Source organism: Canis lupus, chromosome 1, assembly GCF_011100685.1.
Source record: "Canis lupus familiaris isolate Mischka breed German Shepherd chromosome 1, alternate assembly UU_Cfam_GSD_1.0, whole genome shotgun sequence".
Lineage (NCBI taxonomy): Eukaryota > Metazoa > Chordata > Mammalia > Carnivora > Canidae > Canis > Canis lupus.
In genome coordinates, this window is record NC_049222.1 from 81,072,291 (window position 1) to 81,093,776 (window position 21,486).

Genomic DNA, 21,486 nt, shown 5'->3' on the forward strand with positions numbered 1-21,486 from the left:
ACACACACTTCAAAGGAACAAACAAGCCTATTTTTTCAGAGGGAATTAGGCTATTGAGGAGACACCACACTCTTCCCCTTCCTCACAACACAGACAAGGTATTTCCTGAAAAGAATAGAGAAACCCCAATGTATTTTGTTTGAGAGCAACAATCCCAGGCTGATGAAATGATCTTACGTGATTATGTCAGGGGGACTCACACCTACATGGGGAGCTTCTCTCAGTCTTCCAGAGTGGCAACTCTAACCGCTGCCCAAACAGCAGACCTCAACTCTGTCTGCATATCCCCTGCGTTTCCAGCCACTTCTGTCCTGCAGCAAAACATCAGCCCATGGCAGCATTGAGCCTCAGGAGCGGCGAACACCAAGGCCAGTTTGTGATTCTTCTTTCCTCTGTCATCTTTATGCCCTGTGCTGCCAAGAACAGGTATCGTCTCTATATTAAATATCCGACTGCTCCACTGGGGAGATGGAGGGTGCGCTGTTTTTCCAGGTCTTACCCTCTCTAGCCAACACAGGAAGGACTAACGTTTAAACCCTGTTAAAGTGAACAAGACTCAAGCAAAGCACTGAGGCAGAGTTGGGGTCAAAACCAAGAGTAGACTCAGTGGCATAAATCAAACCGACAGTACCATATTTGAAAGAATATAAGCTGAAATGCCCTTCAGATGGTGTTGTCTAGACCCCTCGTTTTGCAGAGTTCTAAAAGGTCACTCATCCAAGATGGCGCAGTTGGGGGTGGGAGCAGAAGGCACAATGCTCTCCTTGTCACTCTGCTGAATCCAGTGTCGAGCCTACTTGCTGCTACTCCTTGTTTTCTCAGGAAGGGAAGGCAGTGGCCTGATCCTGCTCTAGTTTATCTTCGAGGGACACCTCTTCATTCTGTGAGTGTTGGCTGGCCTGCGCTGTTGCGCTGGGTGCCATCCCTGGACTCTTCCGACTGGAAATGACAGAAATTCAACTCTGACCAGCTTTGGCAGAGGGGAAATGAGTCCACTATGGAACCTGGAACCGAACCTCAAGGCGGTGGACGAGGGTGACGCTTCGCTTCAGGGACAACTTGGACAAGACCACCATGTTCCACAAGCTACGTATTTGCATATGTCTTTGTTCCCCTTTTGGCTTCTCTCTTCACTTCATGTTGTTTTCTCAAACTGGCTGTCTCCTCAGGCCTGAAACCATGGCCAGGGACCATGTCCCATCTTTTGCCATGAGCGAAGAAGAGACTCTTTTCCCTGGTTTCGGATTCAAAAATCACCTTGAAATAACTCCAGGGCCTTTGGGTCACACACCTGGTCCTGCACTCAGGGGTGCAGAGGAGTAGGATTGGCAGCACCCCAATACTGAAGTGAGGTGGGCTGAGTTCAATCCCACAGGGGGATGGTCTTCACAGAAGAAAGGCTGAGGGCTGGGAAGGCAAACACTATAGATCCCCTCTCCTTCCCCTCCTTTGCACAGCTCGCCCTAATGACCTCATCTCACATTCTGTCAATAATCAGAATTCTGAGCTGGTTTTGCTGATGTACACTATCTCTCAGACATTCCAGTTCATCACCCATGCGAGTAGACTACTCAGTATGAGGTACTGGCCCAGCAAAAAACCAAGTTTCAACCAGAAAAATCAATGATTAACGTTTTATCCTGAACCAAAGTGCTAGGTGACGTGACAAAAGAAAGACATTTTTATTTTTAAATCACTAAACCCTTATTGCTGCAAATTGCACACGACCTTATGCCTGAACTCAGAAGATCATGCATCATTGGGAAATAGTGATGATGCAAGAACACTTTATCCTAGGGCTTCAGCAAAAAAAAAAAAAAAAAAAAAAATCTGTTTCTCCTGCCCTTCCTGTCCTGGCATCTCAGACTAAACTGAGATTTATTACTCTTACTCTCCTATGTGTGGACAACTCAGAAAGAAGTAATACTTCACCCCTTCCTTTTACTGGTTAAAAAAAAATACAGAATTGTTTCTTCTGCAGAAATTCCAATGACCCTTCAGTTCCATTTATGATTTTCTTTGCCACAGATATTTTTCAGCCACAGGATATCCAGAGCTTTCCAATGGCTCACTGGTTTCAAATTATATGAAGGCCAGCAGAAGCAGACCCTCAGTGCTCCTCTCTCCATAAAGTGGAGGCTCAGATGTTTGGAGCTGACCCTGTCCATTGGCCACAATTAATGGCTTCAAGAGTGAGCCCCTGAGCCAAGAGGCATTCATCACAAATCTTTCCCAAGATTAAAAAAATTGTGGTAAAATGCAAATAACAAAAGATCTAGCATCTTAATCATCTTTATATGTACAGTTCAGGAATACATTCACATTGTAGTGCAACCAGCCACCAGAATGCTTCCAGCTTGCAAAACTGAAACTCTTTACCCATTAAACAATTCTTCATTTGCCTCTTCCCTTCCTCCTGGCCCTGGCTACTATCGTTCTAGTTTCTGTCTCTGTAAATATGACTGCCCTATTGTATGTTATGTTGTATTAGAAAAAAACCCAGTCTTGCCCCTGTGTGTCTCCAGTGCTCTCACATGACTACCATGTTCCCAACATTTCTGACACTGGAGGTGTGGGTGTTTCACCCCACCAAGCAATTCTGTAACACCAGCCAAGTGTCCTGCAATTTAACTCACTTCCAACACTCTCTGCCTGGAATTAGCATCAGATCCCACAGGGCAAGGGCCCACTCCCTCAAGATTTTGCCCCACTTCAATGCCAGTAGCAAGGAGTAGGTCCCCAGGTTACCCCATCCCCTGGTACATGGATGTGTTCACCAACCTGGAAGCTCTCAGAACCCTATACTACTGGAATTTCTTCGAGGCTTTCTCACATAGGCACGATCAATTATTAACTCCATTTTCAGGCCCTCTCCTCTCTCTAGAGAAGGGGGAGCTGAGCTGAAAACTCCAAACTTCTAATTATGTCTTGGTCCTTCTGGTGACCGGCCTCCTTCCAGGAGACATCCAGAAGCCACCTAGAGTCACCTCATCAGAACAAGAGATGCTCTTAGTGCTCTTATCACTTAGGGATTTTCATGGGTTTTAGGAACCCCATGCCAGGAATCAGGAGCATGCACATATATATGTACTCTCTATTATATCTATTTTTTACTACCTCACATATGTATATACCACATTCTGTTTATCCATTCATCCACCAATGGATGCTTGGATTGCTTCCACCTTTGGCTACTGTGAATAATGCTGCTATGAACATGGGTGTACAAATATATATTTAAGACCAACTTTCAGTTCTTATATACTCAGAAGTGGAGTTGGTGGATCCTTTGGTAGTTCTATTTTTAATTTTGGGGGGAACCTCCCAACTGTTTTCCCCTAGTGGTGGCACCATTTCACCTTCCCACCAACAGTGCACAAGGCTTCCAACTTCTCCACATCCTCACTGACACTTGTTATTTTCCAGGGTTTGTTTGGTTGTTAGAGTAGCTATCCTAATGGGTGTGAGGAGGCGGTTTCACCAGGATTTCTGACGGGAACTGAGGAAGATGGTCATTCTCTCTGAGGACAGAAGCCGTGGTGGTGGGACTCCAGAGATAGTCATATTTTCTTGACACGTGAAGGAACACAGTTTGTGTTGTTTCTAGAATGCAAATTAATCCTACGTTTCTTCCATTCAAAGTTCTGAACTCAACTGAAACCTATTCACAGAAGCCCAATAGGCTCTAATGGGGATTGAAGTAGCCATGTTAGTACTTTCTAGGATAGACTGCAAGCTATGACTGGAAGCCAGGTCCAGGCTAATCTTTCCTCCTCTCTCACCAAATGAAATTGACTTTCAAGGCAGTGGTAGTTAATGGGGACAGGCAGGATCCAGAAGATAACCAGGAAGAGGAGGCTGAGCCTGTGTAAGGAACACCTCCACTGCTGACCTCGAAAACCAAAATTAGCCACTCAGTTATGGTGGGAGAAGGAAGGGGGTCTGAGAAGGAGAATGAACGCTGAGTGCCCAAAGGCTCCAAGAAAGCAGACAGTCACCTTTACAGACTTTGGCTGACACATGGATGAAGGGGACAGCATCTCTCCCTACGTCCCCAGCATTTCTAACATTTGGGTTAGAAACATGGGCCTCAGCACTGCATAAGTCCAGCTGTTCTTCCTAGGAAAATGCTGAGTGCTCCCTGGCCTCATCCCCCATCCCCTTGTGAGTCCTCCTGAGGTCAGCTATGGGACTTCAAAGACTCTGAAGTGGGTCTCTATGGAGCATTGATTAAATTCCCTCAAGGCTATCCAACACTCTCGTCTCAATATTCACTCCCCAATCTGTTTTCCATCTTAGATTTTTCCAGGTAGGGCATTCAATAGAGCTCACTGGAGATTATGCAATGAATTCAAATGAAGGCATAAATCTATTCCAAATAATAAATGCCGGCAATATTAAAATGCCCTGATTTGAACTGTATGAAATGCCTCACATTATTAAATTCTCAGGGAGGAATTAAAGTCTAAAAAAATTAATATTCTTTCTCTTGAAGGTTGAGCTCTAAAGAAATTAAAAATCCACAATTTTTTCTGCCCAGTTTCCCTTCGGTTCAGGGTCGGTCAGAGGGGGCTCGTTCAGTGATGGTGGTAGAGCCTGGCTCTTTCTACAGCTGCCTCTCCTGCAGAACAATCTTGGCTTTGGGTTCTCCAGGATATCACTCCTTAGGCCGGTTGTCTGGAGTCCATGACTTGTGGACTGAAACTGAACTGGGAGAAACCGACTTTCCCAGGGTTGCTCCTGCTGCCACGGAGCCCTCCCAGGGCTAGCAGAAGTCCAAGGCTGGCAGGAGCCCATGTCCTGCAGCAGTAGCTCGCCTCAGAAGCGGCTTCTCCTCAAAACCCTTAGAAAATGCACCTCAAAGAAGCGTCTCTGCCTGTTTGGAGGTAAGACTTTCCTCATTCTAGCAGGCACCCTGCCTTTTCCACATGGAACTTCAAAGTCCCTGAAGAAATGAAGCTGTTTCTAATTTCTCAGAGTCTCTCCTTTTTTTTGGGAGGGGGGGGGGCGGGGTATTTTATTTATTTACTCATGAGATACACACACGAGAGGCAGAAACATAGGCAGAGAGAGAAGCAGGCTCCTTGTGGGGAGCACCATGTGAGACTCAATCCCAGAACCCCAGGATCATGCCCTTAGCTGAAGGCAGATACTCAACCACTGAGCCACCCAGGTCCTTTTCTCAGAGCCTCTCCTGAAGAATGGCCTGTAGTACTGAACTTACTGAGGCAACAATGTAAATGTCACTCAGAAGGCCAAGGACCTGCAAGGTCCATTCCTACCCAAGGCCCAAAGCATTGACTCTCCTTCAAGGTAGAATGGGGGAGATGGAGGAGTAGTCAGGTGGAGAGGCATCGTTTTGTTGTAGAGAAGAGTTATGAGTTTCAAGTTGACTAAACAGGGAGATACTCTGAATGATTACAATCTCTCTGTAAATTGTAGACCAGAGTTAACTCAGATTAGTGGAAAGTTCAATCCTAGTCCTGTTAATAAAAGGAAATACTTGAATGCTTGTTTTGGCAGCACATCTATTAAAATTGGGACATGAAAAAGGAAATACTTTATTTTTTTTTAAGATTTTATTTATTTATTCATGATAGGCATAGAGAGAGAGAGAGAGAAGCAGAGACATACAGGCAGAAGGAAAAGCAGGCTCCATGCAGGGAGCCCGACGTGGGATTTGATTCCCGGGACTCCAGGATCACGCCCTGGGCCAAAGGCAGGCGTCAAACCGTTGAGCCACCCAGGGATCCCCAGGAAATACTTTAAAGATATGACCAGGATGCCTGGGTGGCTAAGTGATTGAGTGTCTGCCGTTGGCTCAGTTTGGGATCCTGGGGTCCTGGGATCGAGCCCTGCATCGGGCTCCGCACAGGGAAACTGCTTCTCCCTCTGCCTATGTCTCTGCCTCTCTCTCTGTGTCTCTCATGAATAAATAAATAAAATCTTAAAAAAAAAAAAAGATATGGCCAAATCATGGGCAACGGAGGGTTGTCGGCCTAAAGCTTTATTTTAACCTACAGGTGTAAGATCTTAACTCCCAGTAAAATGTTCAGGGTAAATCTGCTCCTATCAGTAAAAGAAAACACCAAACTTTATCTTATCAACTGTATTCAAAATCTAGGCCTTGAAGACTATGGACTTCACTCTGTTTAAGATGAGTGATTTCTGCAAAAAGTTATATTTTAGGTAGGCTTCACTCCTAGCATGGAGCCCAATGCACAGCTCTAACCCATGACCCTGAGGTCATGACCTGAGGTGAAACTAAGAGTTAGACACCTAACTTACTGAGCCACCAACTCATGTGCCCATTTTGCATGTGCCCATGCAAAAAGTTATGTAATTTTAAAACCTCTAATACTAATTATTTTATTTTATTTTTAAGATTTTATTTATTTATTCATGAGAGACAGGGAGAGAGAGGCAGAGACACAGGCAGAGGGAGAAGCAGGCTCCATGCAGGGAACCCAACGTGGGACTCGATCCTAGGACTCGATCCTGGGACTCAATCCTGGGACTCCAGGATCACACCCTGGGCCGAAGGCAAGCACTAAACCGCTGAGCCACCCAGGGATCCCCTAATACTAATTTTTTTAAAGTCAAAATTGATTGGAAATCTATACCAAAAATTTGAGGCATTAGCCAATTTAGACTTATTATTATACAGTTATAAGGTTGTTATATTAACTATGTTGAAGATAGCAGCTACAGAAAATGATATAAGCCTAAGCATCCATAAAGAACAGGAAGCCAAGAAAACCACGTTCCATAGCTTCACATTTGTCATTCTTGCCACTTGTCACAAAAACTGCCAGTGGCTCACCTGATTGTAAGCAGTAGCTCGAACCAGGGTGTGACTGGTGTAAAGGGAATAAAGGTAACACCTTTGACCCTTTACAGGTTTTCAAGTCTTGGGATAGTATGTGAAAGTGTCTCCTATATGGTGTACAATAAGTCATTAGATTCTTTTTCTTTCTTTCTCTCTTTCTCTCTTTCTTTCTTTCTTTCTTTCTTTCTTTCTTTCTTTCTCTTTTTCTTTCTTTCTTTCTTTCTTTCTTTCTTTCTTTCTTTCTTTCTTTCTTTCTTTCTTTCTCTCTCTCTCTCTCTCTCCCTTCCTTCCTTCCTTCCTTCCTTCCTTCCTTCCTTCCTTCCTTCCTTCCTTCCTTCCTTCCTTCTTTTTAATTTAAGATTTTATTTATTTATTTGAGACAGCAAGCACACATGGGTGAGGGCAGAGGGAGAGGATAGAGAAAATCTCAAGCAGACTCCTCACTGAGCATGGAGCCCAAGGTGGGGCCTGACCCTACAACTCTGAGATCATGACCTGAGCTGAAATCAAGGGTCAGGTGTTCAACAGACTGAGCCACCCAGGTGCCTCCAAGGCACTAGTTTCTTAAGAAAGATTTAGTTTGACTTTGGTATAAAGAAATTAGAATGATTTAGTAAATTAATTTTCAGGGTTTTTTTTATTGAAATATTTTTGACATATAACATTTTGTTAATTTAAGGTGTACAACACATTGATTTGATCCATTTGTATGATTGTCATTGTGACAATAATTAGCATATCTACCACATTATGCAATTATTTCTTTTTAGTGGTTGGAATAAGATCTAGTCTCTTAGCGAGTTTGATGATTATAGTACAGTATTGTCTATATTTACTACACTGTGCATGACATCTGTCAGATTTACTTAGTACTTGTTGCAAATCTGTAGCCTTATATAGCACCTCTCCTATCCCCTCATCCAATTTCAGTGTTTTCACACCACCATCAAATTTTATCATTTAAGACAAAAAGACCTGGGATTACCTAGTTTTTAAGATTTTGTAAAGTTTTGGTTTTGGTTTTTCTGGTTTAGAGATCGAAGTCTCCTCCACATGTCAAAGGACTTTTAGGACTATCTTTTGAAAACCTTAAAATAAACCAAGTAATCCTTGGGGTGCTTGGGTGGCTCAGTTAGTTAAACATCTGTTTGCCCCTCAGGTCATGATCCCAGGGTCTTGGGAGTCGATCTGCCTTCTTTTCCCCCTCCTTCTGCTGCTCCTCTGCTTGTGCTCTCTTGCTCTGTCAAATAAATAAATAAAATATTAAAAAAAAAACAAACCAATTGAATCTCACTGGTCACTTTTCCAAAGTTAATGAATCTGATATATAGGAGGTGTCCTTACCTAATTCTAAACTGCTTGGTTGTTTTTGTGTTTGTTGTTTTTAAGTTCACACTGGTTTAAAATTTACAAACTGTACTAAGAGGACATGGGGATTGAGTCCTTTCAACCCTTACAGTAAGTACATTTTGTGCCTTGTGAACAATCGCCTACACCAAGCAATTGCTTTAAATCACACAAATTTGTCTTTTTTTAAAAACTCTTAGACCCAATTATATTTTTTAGGATTCTGCATAGATGCATCAATTTGAAAACTCAGGCCTTCAGTGTAACAAAAGGATTTTTTAAAAAGACAATCTCACAGAAATTATTTTAGGTCTATTGAGAGGGAAAGAGCTCAAGAAAGCTGGGCTTTGGAAGTAACACACAAATGGAGAAGGACTTTGACCCATAATGACCCACAAATGAAGAGAAGGTGGGAAAGCCTCGTGTTCACCCCCACAGCAGTTTGGTTGGGAGTAGACAGGACAAATATCTGAAGCATTCTCCCCAGTGTCTTCATACCATAGGTCATGACCCAGTAGTGGATTGTGAAACCTACTTAGTAGGTGGCAAAGAGAATTTCCTTTAAAGGAATCAGAACAGAACATACTAGAGTGTCACTAGAAGGGCAGTTAAGAGCTGTTTGATGAAATGTTCCATTCACTACGTGTGCACCCAAGGCAGCTGTGGGCCAGGACAATTAACCTTTTACTTTGCATAAAATATGATTTTTACTGTGGGTTGTGGTCTAAAAAAAAAAGCAGTTTGAATATACTACGTAGGAAGCCATCAGGGTACAAAACGGAGACATTACCCGGGAAAGCTCATTTTCCACATAGATCACAGGACAGGCAGATTTTGAAAAATAAATGGACACAGGGAGTACAGGATGACAGATCATCTATTGGTATTTTCCAAGTTCTCTGTGATGAAGAGAATTTAGAAAATTACTTGTCAACCATAAAAAGAGGCTTACTAAAAAACAAAACCGGGGGGGTCTGATGCTTGATATGAGCTCAGATCTTGACCTCAGGTGTGAGTTCAAGTTCTACATTGGGCTCCATGCTGGGCATGAAGCCTACGCTAAAACAAAACAAAACAAAACAAAAAAACAAAACCTAAAGTAAATAGAGTAAAATACAAAAAGCCCCTTTTGTCCCTCCTCACAGTCCTACTGCCTTCTGCAGAGTCACCATCAACATGTATGTATTCTTACCGAGCATTCTCTAAGCACAGACACAGATGCACACCATATATGTGTAAACAGGTGTTTACCCATATAAACATAAACAGTATGGAATAAGTATCATGGCAGAGCTTGTTTTTCACATCAGTACGTCTATTTTTTAAAATTTTTTTATTTATTCTTTAAAAGATTTTATTTATTCATGAGAGAGGGAGAGGCAGAGACACAGGCAGAGGGAGAAGCAGGCTCCCTGTGGGGAGCCCGATGTGGGACTCAATTCCAGGGCCCCGGGATCATGCCCTGAGCCAAGGCAGATGCTCAACCACTGAGTCACCCAGGTGCCCTAAAATTTTATTTTTTTAAAAGTAATCTCTACACACAACGTGGGGCTCAAACTCACAACACCGTGAGAAAAAGTTGCGTGCTCTACCAATGGAGCCAGCCAGACACCCTGTGTCAGTATGCCTTAAAAATACTTCTGTGTCCATACTACAGAGCTGCTGTTTTACCTGCTGCAGAGTATTGCGTCGTGGGAATTGGTAGGCATTAATTCAATAATTTCCACATTTATGTATAATTGTTGTTTCTAATTTTTTATTATTTCAAAAAATGCTTCAGTACACATTCTTATTACTGACTCTTATTACAGACTCTCTTTATGTGAATATTTCTTTAGTCTGGATCCTTACAATCATGGTTATTAAATCAGAGGCTAGACACATTTTAAATATTGACATGCGCTGCCAAATTGTCCACCCAAAAAACTGTATTGACTTACACTTCTCAACAAGGAGCGTGCTCTTTACTCACATTCTCTCCAGCACTAGCTGTTGCCAGTCATTACATATCTGCCACTTCAGGGACTGAAAAATGGTATCTCCTTTCAATTTTTGATTTCTTATGAAATTGAATGTTTATATTTTTCTTTATAAAAAGATTTTTATATCTTTTGTGCATTTTTAAATGATTTGTAGGTGCTTTTATTAGCTATATTTAACCTCTTTTATGTTTTACCTATTTCCCAACCTCCTGTTTCCTATTTAATTTGTGTACAGAAGTTTGACATTATTTTTTAAAGATTTATTTATTTGAGAGACAGAGAGTGAGTGTGTGGGCAAGCACACACAAGCAGGAGAAACAGAGGGAGAGGGAGAGAGAATCGGAAGTAGGCTTATGCTGAGCTTGGAGCCTGATGCAGGACTCGATCTCAAGAAATTGAGATCAGGACCTGAGCGGAAACCAAGAGTCAGAACTTAACCAACAGCACCACCCAGGTGCCCCAGAATTTTAATATTTTTTAACGTGGTCAAATCTACCAATTTCTCCCCCTTTTGTGGATACTGGATTTTGTGTCTTCCTTAAGAGGCCCTTCTTCATCCCATACTTACTAAAAATTGTTTTCCAATACTTCTAGTTATTTTTATATTTCAATTCCCCACTCAGTGGGGAATCTGTTTCTGCAATGTTTAATTCATCTGCATTTTATTTCTTTTCCATAGTGTGAAAGAAGAAAATGTTTTCCAAGTAATCAGTAATCCCACCATCATTTACTGAATACTTCAACCCTTCTTTACCTATTTGTAAGGCCATTTTTCACATATTAAATTCCTATGTGTACATGGCTCTGTTCCTGGTTTCTCAGATGTTCTGGGCCTTTAACCAATTTGATTATTCCTGATATTTTATTTGCTTTGGCTCTATGGGCTGCTTTGATTTCAGAACTGTTTTGTGCATGGTCTTCCAGATGACCTTTGTAATCAGGTTGTTCTATCCATTTTAAGAACCTTGCTTTGAGGGGCACCTGGGTGGCTCCGTGGTTGAGCGTCTGCCTTCGGCTCAGGTCGTGATCCCAGGGATCACAGGTCCTGGGATCGAGTCCCGCCTTGGGCTCCCTGCAGGGAGCCTGCTTCTTTCTCTCTCTGCCTGTGTCTCTGCCTCTCTCTGTGTCTCTCATGAATAAATAAATAAAATCATTTAAAAAATTGCTTTAATTATATGAAATAGCTTTGAATTTGTAAGCTCTTTTGGTAGAATGCACATATTTATTGCATCAGGACTTTCCCTTAGACAGAAACGTGGCATGCTTCTCCATTCGGGGATTTTTTTTATATCCTTCAACATAGATTTTTTTTATTCATATGGGCCTTAACATTTCTCTATTAACTTTATTTCTACATGAATCTTTTCTTCCACATTTCCTAATCGATTATTGCTGGTATATAAAAAAGTTTTTGATATTGGTGTTGGTGCTATGCCCTGCCTCCTTACTGTTTCTTAATTAGTTGTAATACCATGTCAGTAAAAAATCAGTTTCCTTTTTGTCCCAAATCATTTATTTACAATGACAACTGTCTTATTTTGCATTTTCTATACTTTTTACTACTATTTTTGTATCCTCTGTTTTTTCACCAAGTTTGTTTGCTGTAGATTTCTGATAGGTACATTTAGTCAAGCTACAGAAGGTAAAGTTCCCTTCTATTTCTATATTGTTAAGAGTCCCAGAGGATGGGGTGCCTGGGTAGCTCACTTGGTTACAAGTCTGCCTTTGGCTCAGGTCATGATTTTGGGGTCCTGGGATTGAGTCCCAAATCAGGCTTCCTCTCAGTGGGGAATCTGTTTCTGCCTCTCCTTCTGCTCGTGCTCTCTCTCACTCACTCTCTAAAATAATTAAAATCTTAAAAAAAAAAGTACCAGAAGATTTTTGATTTATTAAACGCTTCTTTTAGCAGTGAAGATGGTATTTCATTCTTTAATCTGTTCATTCAGTGAACTATAGTGGTTTTGCCTCTCTGGTGAGATTGGTTTACAGTTTTCCTTGTGTTTTATTTGTGCAGTTTTGGTATTAGGATTATGCTTTCCACATGGAATGAATTAGGAAGCTCTACTTTTTCTTTCCTATCATTTAGAATGGTTTAAAATACATATACCTTGAAGGTTTGTCTGATAGTATTTGCATTTGTGTGTGTGTGTGTGTGTGTTTATTTATGAGAGGGAGAGGATTGAGAGCAAGCACGAGTGAGGGGAGGGGCAGAGAGAGAGGGGGTAGGGAGAGAATCTCAAGCAGCCTCATGCCCAGCAGAGTCTGATCTCACAACCCTGAGATCATGACCTGAGATGAAAAGCAAGAGTTGGACATTTAACTGACACAGCCACCCAGGCCCCTCAGTATTTGCCTTTTTATTTTTATTTTTAAATTTAAATTCAATTTGCCAACATATAACACCCAGTGCTCATCCCATCAAGTGTCCTCCTCAGTGCCCTTCACCCAGTTACCCCATCCCCCCACCCACCTCCCCTTCTGCAACCCTTTGTTTCCCAGTTAGTAGTCTCTCATGGTTTGTAGTAGAAACCTTTTTAAAAGAAGTTCTCATACCTTTTTAGTTTCTCCTAAGTTACTTGGTCTATTTACATTTTCCACGTATCTGTTCTAGAATCTTTTTTTTTTAAGTCATCACACTTCATCCAGTCTTCCAAATTTATTGGAATGAAGCTATATAATCACATTAGGAGTAAATTGTAAATAGTACTCCCTTCTAATTAAAAAAAGTCTCTATATGTAAGTTACCTAAAAATTAATTCTGGTTATATATTTTTGTTAATCACTTCTTGTTCTTTTTATATTTTCCAAAGGTTTGCCTTTTATGGGTTTTCATTTTTTTTTTTTAAGATTTTTATTTATTTGAAAGAGAGCCAGCAAGAGACAGCATAGGCAGAGTCAGAGGGAGAAGTAGACTCCTCACTGGGCAAGGAGCTCAACACAGGGCTTGATTGATCTCAGGCAGATGCTTAATGGGCTGAGCCACCCAGATGCCCCTATTGGTTTTTACTTTAGAACCTTTCATTGATCAAAATATGTTTGCTTTACAATTCATTAATTTCTGCTTTTAATTTTTTAAATCCCTTGCTTCTTTCAGCTTTTTTTTGTTTCTGAAGTTAAGCTTTATTTCACCTATTTTCAATTTTTTTTTTAAGATTTTATTTATTTATTCATGAGAGACACAGAGAGAGAGAGACAGAGACACAGGCAGAGGGAGAAGCAGACTCCATGCAGGGATCCCAACGTGGGACTCTCCAGGATCTAAACCGCTGAGCCACCCAGGCAACCACTCCCCCCCCCCTTTTTTTTTTAAAAGAGCTTACTTCTATGCAATCTCCACACCCAGTGTGGGGCTTGAACTCACAACCCAGAGATCAAGAGTTACATGTTCTAGGACACCTGGGTGGCTCAGCAGTTGAGTGTCTGCCTTCAGCTCAGGTTGTGATTCCAGGGTCCTTGGATCAAGTACCACATCGGGCTCCCTGCAAGGAACCTGCTTCTCCCTCTGTCTGTGAATAAATAAAATCTTTAAGAAAAAGAAAAAAGAGTCATATGATCCACTGACTGAGCCAGCTAGGCGCCCTTATTTTTGGTTTTCTTATTTCTTGAAAAATAAATCAAAATCTATAAAATTTCTTCTAACATCTTATTTGGCAGAATGTCCCAGGTTTTATTTAAATTGTCTGGAATTTGCTTTGATTTCCCCCATCAATGAGTTAATAAAAGGCAATTCAAAAATTTCCAAGTGAAAAAAATTTGCAAGTGGACAGGCCTTTGTTACTAGCTTTATTACATTTGCAAAGCGAACACAATCTCTAGGATCTTTGCATTTTGCAAGTTTTTCCCCCTCCTATCAATCATTTTTATAGATGTTCCACAGGTCTTGCACAAGAATATGTTTTGTATTCATGGTGGATACAAGATATTATGAGATAACTAATCAGTGGGAGGGGGTGGGACCTGAGTGTTTTGCTTTAACATTATTATACAGTAATGACTCGGAGGGGGTTGCAGTTCCATGATTTTTGACATATGTATGGGTTCATATTACCACCACCGCAATCATAATCACGATTTTTTTAAAAAGATTTTTATTTATTTATTCACAAGAGACACACAGATAGAGGCAGAGACATAGGCAGAGGGAGAAGCAGGCTCCCTGTGGGAAACCCAACGGGGGACTCGATCCCAGGACCCTAGGACCACGCCCTGAACTGAAGGCAGACGCTTAACCGCTGAGTCACCAAGGCGTCCCATAACCACAACTATAATACAGAAGTCCATCACCAAAACACAGACCCTTGCACAGCCCCTTTGTAATCAAACCCTCCCCCTCCCAACACCTGACAACCACAGATCTAGCCTCTATCACTATAGTTTTGCCTTTTCAAGAATGTCAATAGGTGAAATCAGAGAGTATGTAACTTCTGGGCTTCTTTCCCTTAGCATAGGACTTTGAGATTGAGTTGTTATGAATGTAATTCATTCCTTTTTATTACATGTGTGGATACACTATCATTTGCTTATTCACATGCCTGTTGGAAGACATTTTGGGGATTATGAACGGAGCTGCTATAAACATTCAAGTACAGGTTTTTATGTGAACTCGAGTTTTCATCTATTTAGGGTAATCACCCAGGAGTGATGGCTCAGTCAAATGGTATGTTTAATGTTTAGAGACACTGCCAAGCTGTTTCTTTCCTGAATTCCCTTGGATTTTTAAATTCCACCCCCTGTTCCTGGTAATTGGTAGCTATTAAAATTTGTTGACATATACTTACTTCTCTTTCCTTGTCTTGGCACATAATAAGTCCACACTGCGTTGAACTCAGGCATGGCATGTAACACTTTGGCTAATGACATGTGAGAAGCATGTGTGCTGAAGCTTTAAGTCAGTGAACATTGCCTCACTCTTTTTCCTGGGGTCTTGCAAGCAGCAATATTCTAAATAGTGATGCTTTGTCAGCTGGCTTCCTTGCTGAGGGTGATATGGAGCTCACTTTATTTCCCCATATGCATTAATAGTCAAATAGTCTTTATCTGATATAGGTATTTCATGATTATAAAGGGGAATGGCATGTCCCATGGCATCATGGGTTGATTTAAAATCTTATCATGGATTCACTGTTCAGTTTGCTTAGTAATTCTTAGCGAAAAATTTCTTTTAATTGTTCAACAAGAAGTCTGATACTGAAATCTGTGTTGTCTCATCAATTCCACAAGTATTTGTGTACCTACTATATGCCAATCAATTACTATTTGTGCAATTACTATATGCCTGAGTTGGTGGAAGACTCACATTTTTCTTTCAGAATATTTACCTATCCTCCCTTTGTAGGGCATGTTAGGGGCATCTCTTAAATCTTCCTTTCATGGATTTAAGCTCAGCTCGACCCATCTTCTGAGTGTTTTTTCATAATCCTATTTTTAATTTCTAGGAACTAAGTATTTTTTTCCTAGCATCTTATTCTTGATGGATACAGTATCCTTATGCCTCTCTGAAGACCTTAATCCTGTTAATTTTTAAATTTCTTGTTTCTTCTACTACTTTCTTAGGCAGGTTAATTTGTTTTAATTTGGCGTTTCCTTTTACGCTACTGGTTTTCTTCAAATCTGATGCTTCTTGGCACATTTATAGATGCCGACCTAAGGTTACAGTCTGACGTGGTTTTCCTCAGCCAAATAATCGTTTCACTTTCAGTGAACACAAACTCTGATCCTAGGTGCCTCTGGTGATTAGAAAGGGAGTGGCTGGTCACCACAACCAGAGTGAGTGGGTGAGCAGCTGATTATCATTTCTTCCTTGTAGTCATCTGGATAGCACTTTCTCCAATCCACGGGGACTGTGTCCTGCATCAGAATTCCTACCTCAAAGAGCTGCTTTCTTAGCCTTAGCTTGGTGGTAAACTCCAGAATTAGGTGCTTCAAAGGTGTGCAGAATGGCTTGGCTGTTTCACTCTTTAATTAACTGATCCTTCAATAATCTGCTTTTTATCTTCTAGGAAATCCACACTGTTCATTTTCTGGTTTTCCAGCTCTATTAATCTACTTTTAATTTTCTCCAGTCATTTCAATGAGATTCTGGAAGAGTAAAAGAATGTGTTCAGTCATCTCTGTTAAGCAGTCAGCTCCAGAATGTAGTTTATAATCAGAATCTTTAAAAAAAAATTAATCATTGTCGCCTATCTTGACAATCCTCTGAAAATCTTGAGATCAGGGATGATTCTGTAAATATCCATTTGAAATTAGACTGATTGCTGGACACAGTACTGGATAGGCATAGAAAAGTAATTATTGCAATAGTAATTAAGACCAATTGTAATTAAGACCTGGCTTTAAGGCAGGAAGGACTAGGAACTCTTTGCTACAATATCACATCTGACACTGTTTTAAAAACCTCAAAAACTCTTTGCATAGACTGCATATGCTTAATAACTTGGCAAAGGTCCATAGCAATTTCTCAGTAAAGATAAACACTTGTAACTTTCTCTAACCCAGATGAAAATACTGTATTTCAGTGAAGTGACATTGCTTCAGGTGCAGTATTGCAGTTTAACATCAAATTTCTAAAATCCTCATGTTAAGTGACAAAATATCCATACTGATTTTTTTAAAAAAGATTTTATTTATTTATTCAGGAGAGATACAGAGAGAGAGAGAGTGTGTGTGTGTGTGGCAGAGACACAGGTAGAGGAAGAAGCAGGCTCCATGTTGGGAGCCTGGTATGAGACTCGATCCCGGGGCTCCAGGATCAGGCCCTGGGCTGAAGGTGGCAGCGCTAAACCACTGAGCCACCCGGGCTGCCCGATAATTCTTTTTTTTTTAAAGATTTATTTATTAGAGAAAGAGAGTGTGCATATGCACAAGCAGGGGTGGGGGGCAAAGGGAGAGGGAGAAGCAAACTCCCCACTGAGCAGGAAGCCTGATGCAGGGCTCGATCCCAGGACCCTGAGATCATACCTGAGCTGAAGGCAGACACCAACTGAGTCACCCAGGCGCCCCAATGATTCTTAATGGAATCATTGTTTCAAATGATTAAAAACCACATAAACTATGCAACAATTTTAAAACCGTAATTTCTGTAATGTATGTTTTTAAAAAATCTGTAGTAAAAGAAAACAGGTTACTAGTACAAATGATTTAATTTCTACCTCTTCCCAATGCCACTTCCTCCCTAAAACATGCCAGAATTCATCCCACATTAAGAATACAAGTCATTCTTGTATCATTGGCAATGTGAACTGTATGTTTTTTCCTTACCATATTTCCATGTTTTCCCAATTCTCTAAATTACTTATCATTTTGCACTGCATGTATGTGGGCGAGCCACCTCAAATTCACCGAGCAATCAAGAAACACACATCCGCACCTGTTCACATCTCTTTCTTCCAGTCTTAAGAGCACTAACTCATCTCATGCTCTGGCCTCCCTGGATCCTGCTGTAAGGGCAAGCCTCTCACTCCTCAGCATCTTCACAATCTCCTTTAATCGGTTCCTTCCTTTCAACCTATAAACACTTAAGTTGCTCTCATTCTAAAAAAATTCTTTAACTCACTGCTTCCTCTTTTCATCTAAACTCCTTCAAAGCGCAGCCCAAACCCACGCTTCACTGTCCTCAGGGCAGCCCTATCCCCTCAACTTGTCTCAATCTGGCTCCGTCTACCACTTCACTGAATCACTCCCGCTAAGATCACCAGGGACCTAAGAGCCAAATCCAAACACTTACATTGTCTGCAGCATGACACTGTTATGTCTTTCCTCCTCCTTGAAACGCTATTACTTTTCCCCCGCAAAGTCTTTCCTCTGCTTCTGACTTAAACTTTAAGTCCTCACAGGTCTTTGTGACCTCAACCATTTTTACAATTTTAACTACTACATACTCGTGCTAATGCCATTCAAATTTTTATCTTTCCGTGTTTTCACATGCACATTCAGTTATCTACCCATCATCTCCTGGATTCTGCAGGTGCTTTAAAATTCAACACATCCAAACCTCAATTCTTCTCCCCAATACAGTTCTTTGTCCCCAATTGCCAACCTCAATGATATCACCACCCAACCTCAGTCACACAAATGGGAATCCAGCCCCTGCCTCCTACTTCCCACAACCAGGTCTTATTTCATTTCCTAAATAAAATTCACAGACCCTTTTTCCTCTTGCTATTGCCTAATTACCTAAGTTACCAAACTGGTATTTGGTGGAACCAGTTGTTAGACGTTTCTTTTGAAAAAGGACTTTAGGGGCGCCTGAGTGGCTCAGTCAGTTAAGCATCCGACTTTTGATCTCAGCCCAGGTCATGATCTTAGGGTTTTGAGATTGAGCCCCAAGTCAGGCTTGGTGCTCAGTGTGGTGTCTACTTAAGATTCTCTCTCCTTCTCCCTCTGCCCCTCACCCTGCCCCCAACCTGGTACACACACATGCACTTTCTCTCAATTAAAAAATAAACAAAAACAAAAAAGTCTTCTATAATCAAATATATTTGAGAAGAGCTGCATACCCCATGCTTGTCTTGGAAATTCAGAATGACTGGTAGCTTGTAGTAGCCCCGAGAAATCATATAAAGAAACCTGCTTAACTTTATTTAAGCCAGGGTTTCCCTTACTTTTGTCTCAGAACTATTTCAGTAAGGAAAGTGGAGGAAGTTTTTATTTTTTATTTAAAAATAAAAAACAATGCTCCTCAGAAGAGTGCGGCATCATCTTTAATTCCCATGCTTCTTCAAACTGCTGTTCCATATTGAACATTCATGATCTAACATGCAACCGTCAACATGTTTCCATTCTTCAACCTTTTATTAGCTATTCCCTGAGGAAAAAAGAACCAGCTCCATGCAACATGGCTTTTAAGACCTGCTCGCAGTCTTCTTGCTGCCATTGCCTGATGACATTCCACCAATCTGAATCTGATTCTGGCATTCCCCAAGCATATCTCTCTCATACCCTGGGCTCTACTTTTGCTTATGCAGTTCTCTCCACTTTGAGGACCCTTTATCTTCCTCACCTTATTCACCAGTTTCCAACTAGTCCCTCAAGACTTAGCTTAGGTGTTAGCTCTTTAAAGGACTTTTGACCCCGGTTCTCTCTTCTTCCCCAAACACAGGCTACATTCCCTAAGCAGTCCTGTCACAGAATGCAAAATCCAGTATTAAAATCTCTGCTTGTATGTCCTCTACTCTCATTCTACTATTAGTTAAGGGCTCTTTCTTTACTGTTTTATTCCCATAGCACTCAAGCCATAATTTATGAACTCAAGTGGTACTGCAGTGGTCCTTTGCATAACAATCAGGCAGGGTCTTCTAGAATAAATCTGACACCTCAGCTTTCCTCTGATTTTACCTCTCAAGTCACAGTCTGGTTGAACTCAGGACTTATCTATGCATGTTTTACCAGGGAGGCATAATATAGTCTGGAGATGCACATTCATATGCTCTTAAATATCCGACCGGGGGCGGGGGGGGCGGGGGGGGGGAGGCGCACTTTCTGATAGCCCCACTGTGCACTTGCAATGCTCACTGGCTTTTCTCTCCATGGCTTCCTCAGGCTCTTCTTCTCTTAGCAAGGTAATAGGACAACAAAGGTTGTAGATTCTGGTTCAAAGCCCAGATCTACCATTTATTTAAAGATCTGTAATATTGGGCAACTCACATGTCTCCTTGGACTCATCTATATATAAAATGGGCCCAGTAATGGCTCCCTACCTTATATGGTTGCTGTAATCCATAAATATGGCTAAGTACCTCAGTAAATATTTGCTGCTCCAGTTATCATGAATTAGGATATGCCGATGGCTTCCGATCAAGTGATTTATAATATTTCCACATTTAACCAAATGTTAAAATGCTCCCATTTATTATCCATCTCTTTCTAGTGCCTTATCCTGCTCTGTTTATTTTTCTCTCCCTCCAGAGAATATTAGTTCCATGAAGGTAAAAGTTTTGTTTTGTTCAGTGCTGAAAGCAGTAGCACCCAGAATAGTATTGTACATATTAGGCCCTCAGGAAATACTTGTTGGAGGACAGTGGAGAGTAGCAAAAAGAAATCTCAATAGTTTCATTACAATAAAAAGAATGAATAATCTTTCTCTAGTGGCTCCCAATATTATATTTTAAAACACCATGTGCCAGAATGAAAATGTAAGAAATTTATTAAAATTTGAAGGCAAAAACATAATTTCAAAATATTTAGACCTATGTCAGGTGTGATACAGTATGGATGCTTTCTTGAAATTCAAAATCGGATCCAAGAGTATCACTTTCAGAATGTTCTAGTAGATTCAGTTTACTTTTAGTTGTCTTGGATGAAACAGTCACTATTCTACTTTCTTTCTGGACAGAAACGTGTTTTTTCAAAGACTCACTTTTAACTGGTTCATTAACAAAGGGATCATTTTGCTCCATTCCTTTACTTCTCCGATTTACAAGTGAGTCAGAGCAGGAACGCAGGTCCTTTCTGGGCTGTTTTTTAGCATAGCATTTTTTGGTATATTCACCTGTTTTGGTCATTTTCTCTGAAGAAGATCTGCTATTTCTAGACAATTCATCTTCTTTTTTTTGGCTTCCAGTTCCAGACATCACATCTGCTGAAGGAGAACATGTTCTTGCAATGAATTCTTTGATAGAGTCCTGCCGCTGCTCACTGACTGGGACTCCCAGGTTGTCTCTAGAAGTTTCTAAGGGCTCCTGAGTGGAAACAGGGACACGGAAAGAGTCGAGAGGCAAAGGAATTCTAGCATCACCTGTAATTTTCTGAAACTGGAGGGAAAAACAAAAGGAGACAAAACAAAAATTCAGTGATGAACAAAGCCAATCATTAAAAAAATAGTCAATGACTTCAATGCTACTCTGTGATCTTATTATTAAGATAGTCAACTGATTAATCAGAAGAGTTTAGATCCAGTGTTTTTCTAACTATATTTTGCCAGTTGATTCCCAACCTAACTTAGCTTTATCCACAGCAACGTCTAGTACATTTTTAGAGTTTGTGTTTGGGATGATTATCGCCCATTTCCTGTTCCTTCATTAAAAATAATAAAGCCCAGGGCACCTGGGTGGCTTAGCGGTTGAAAGTTTCCCTTTGGCTCAAGGCGTGATCCCGGGGTCCTGGGATCAAGTCCTACATCAGGCTCCTGCGGGGAGTCTACTTCTTCCTCTGCCTATGTATGCCTCTCTCTCTCTCTCTCTCCCTCTCTTTCTCTCTCGAATAAATAAATAAAATCTTAAAAAAAAAAATAAAGCCCTATTCCCTAAGAAAATTCATTTCTTTTCTATCCTCCAGGAACATGTAAGCAGTATCCAATTTGTGAGGAGACTGAAGCTAGCCAAGATCGGAGAG

The 21,486-nt window shown here is 41.0% G+C and overlaps 1 protein-coding gene across 6 annotated transcripts in view; it reads right to left on the reverse strand.

Moving 5' to 3' along the window:
- Positions 1-13,927: 13,927 nt before the first annotated feature.
- The window catches only part of CEP78 (centrosomal protein 78), a 33,269-nt gene continuing 25,710 nt past the window's right edge, over positions 13,928-21,486 (reverse strand). For 5 of the 6 annotated variants that reach the window (XM_038527032.1, XM_038527031.1, XM_038527030.1 and 2 more), the window contains one exon: positions 20,282-20,906. In XM_038527032.1, the coding sequence (XP_038382960.1) occupies positions 20,343-20,906 (564 nt within the window). In that variant the 3' untranslated portion in view covers positions 20,282-20,342. Of the gene's footprint in view, positions 16,237-20,281; positions 20,907-21,486 lie in introns of those variants that run through there. The other variant, XM_038527033.1, reaches the window with a different exon arrangement.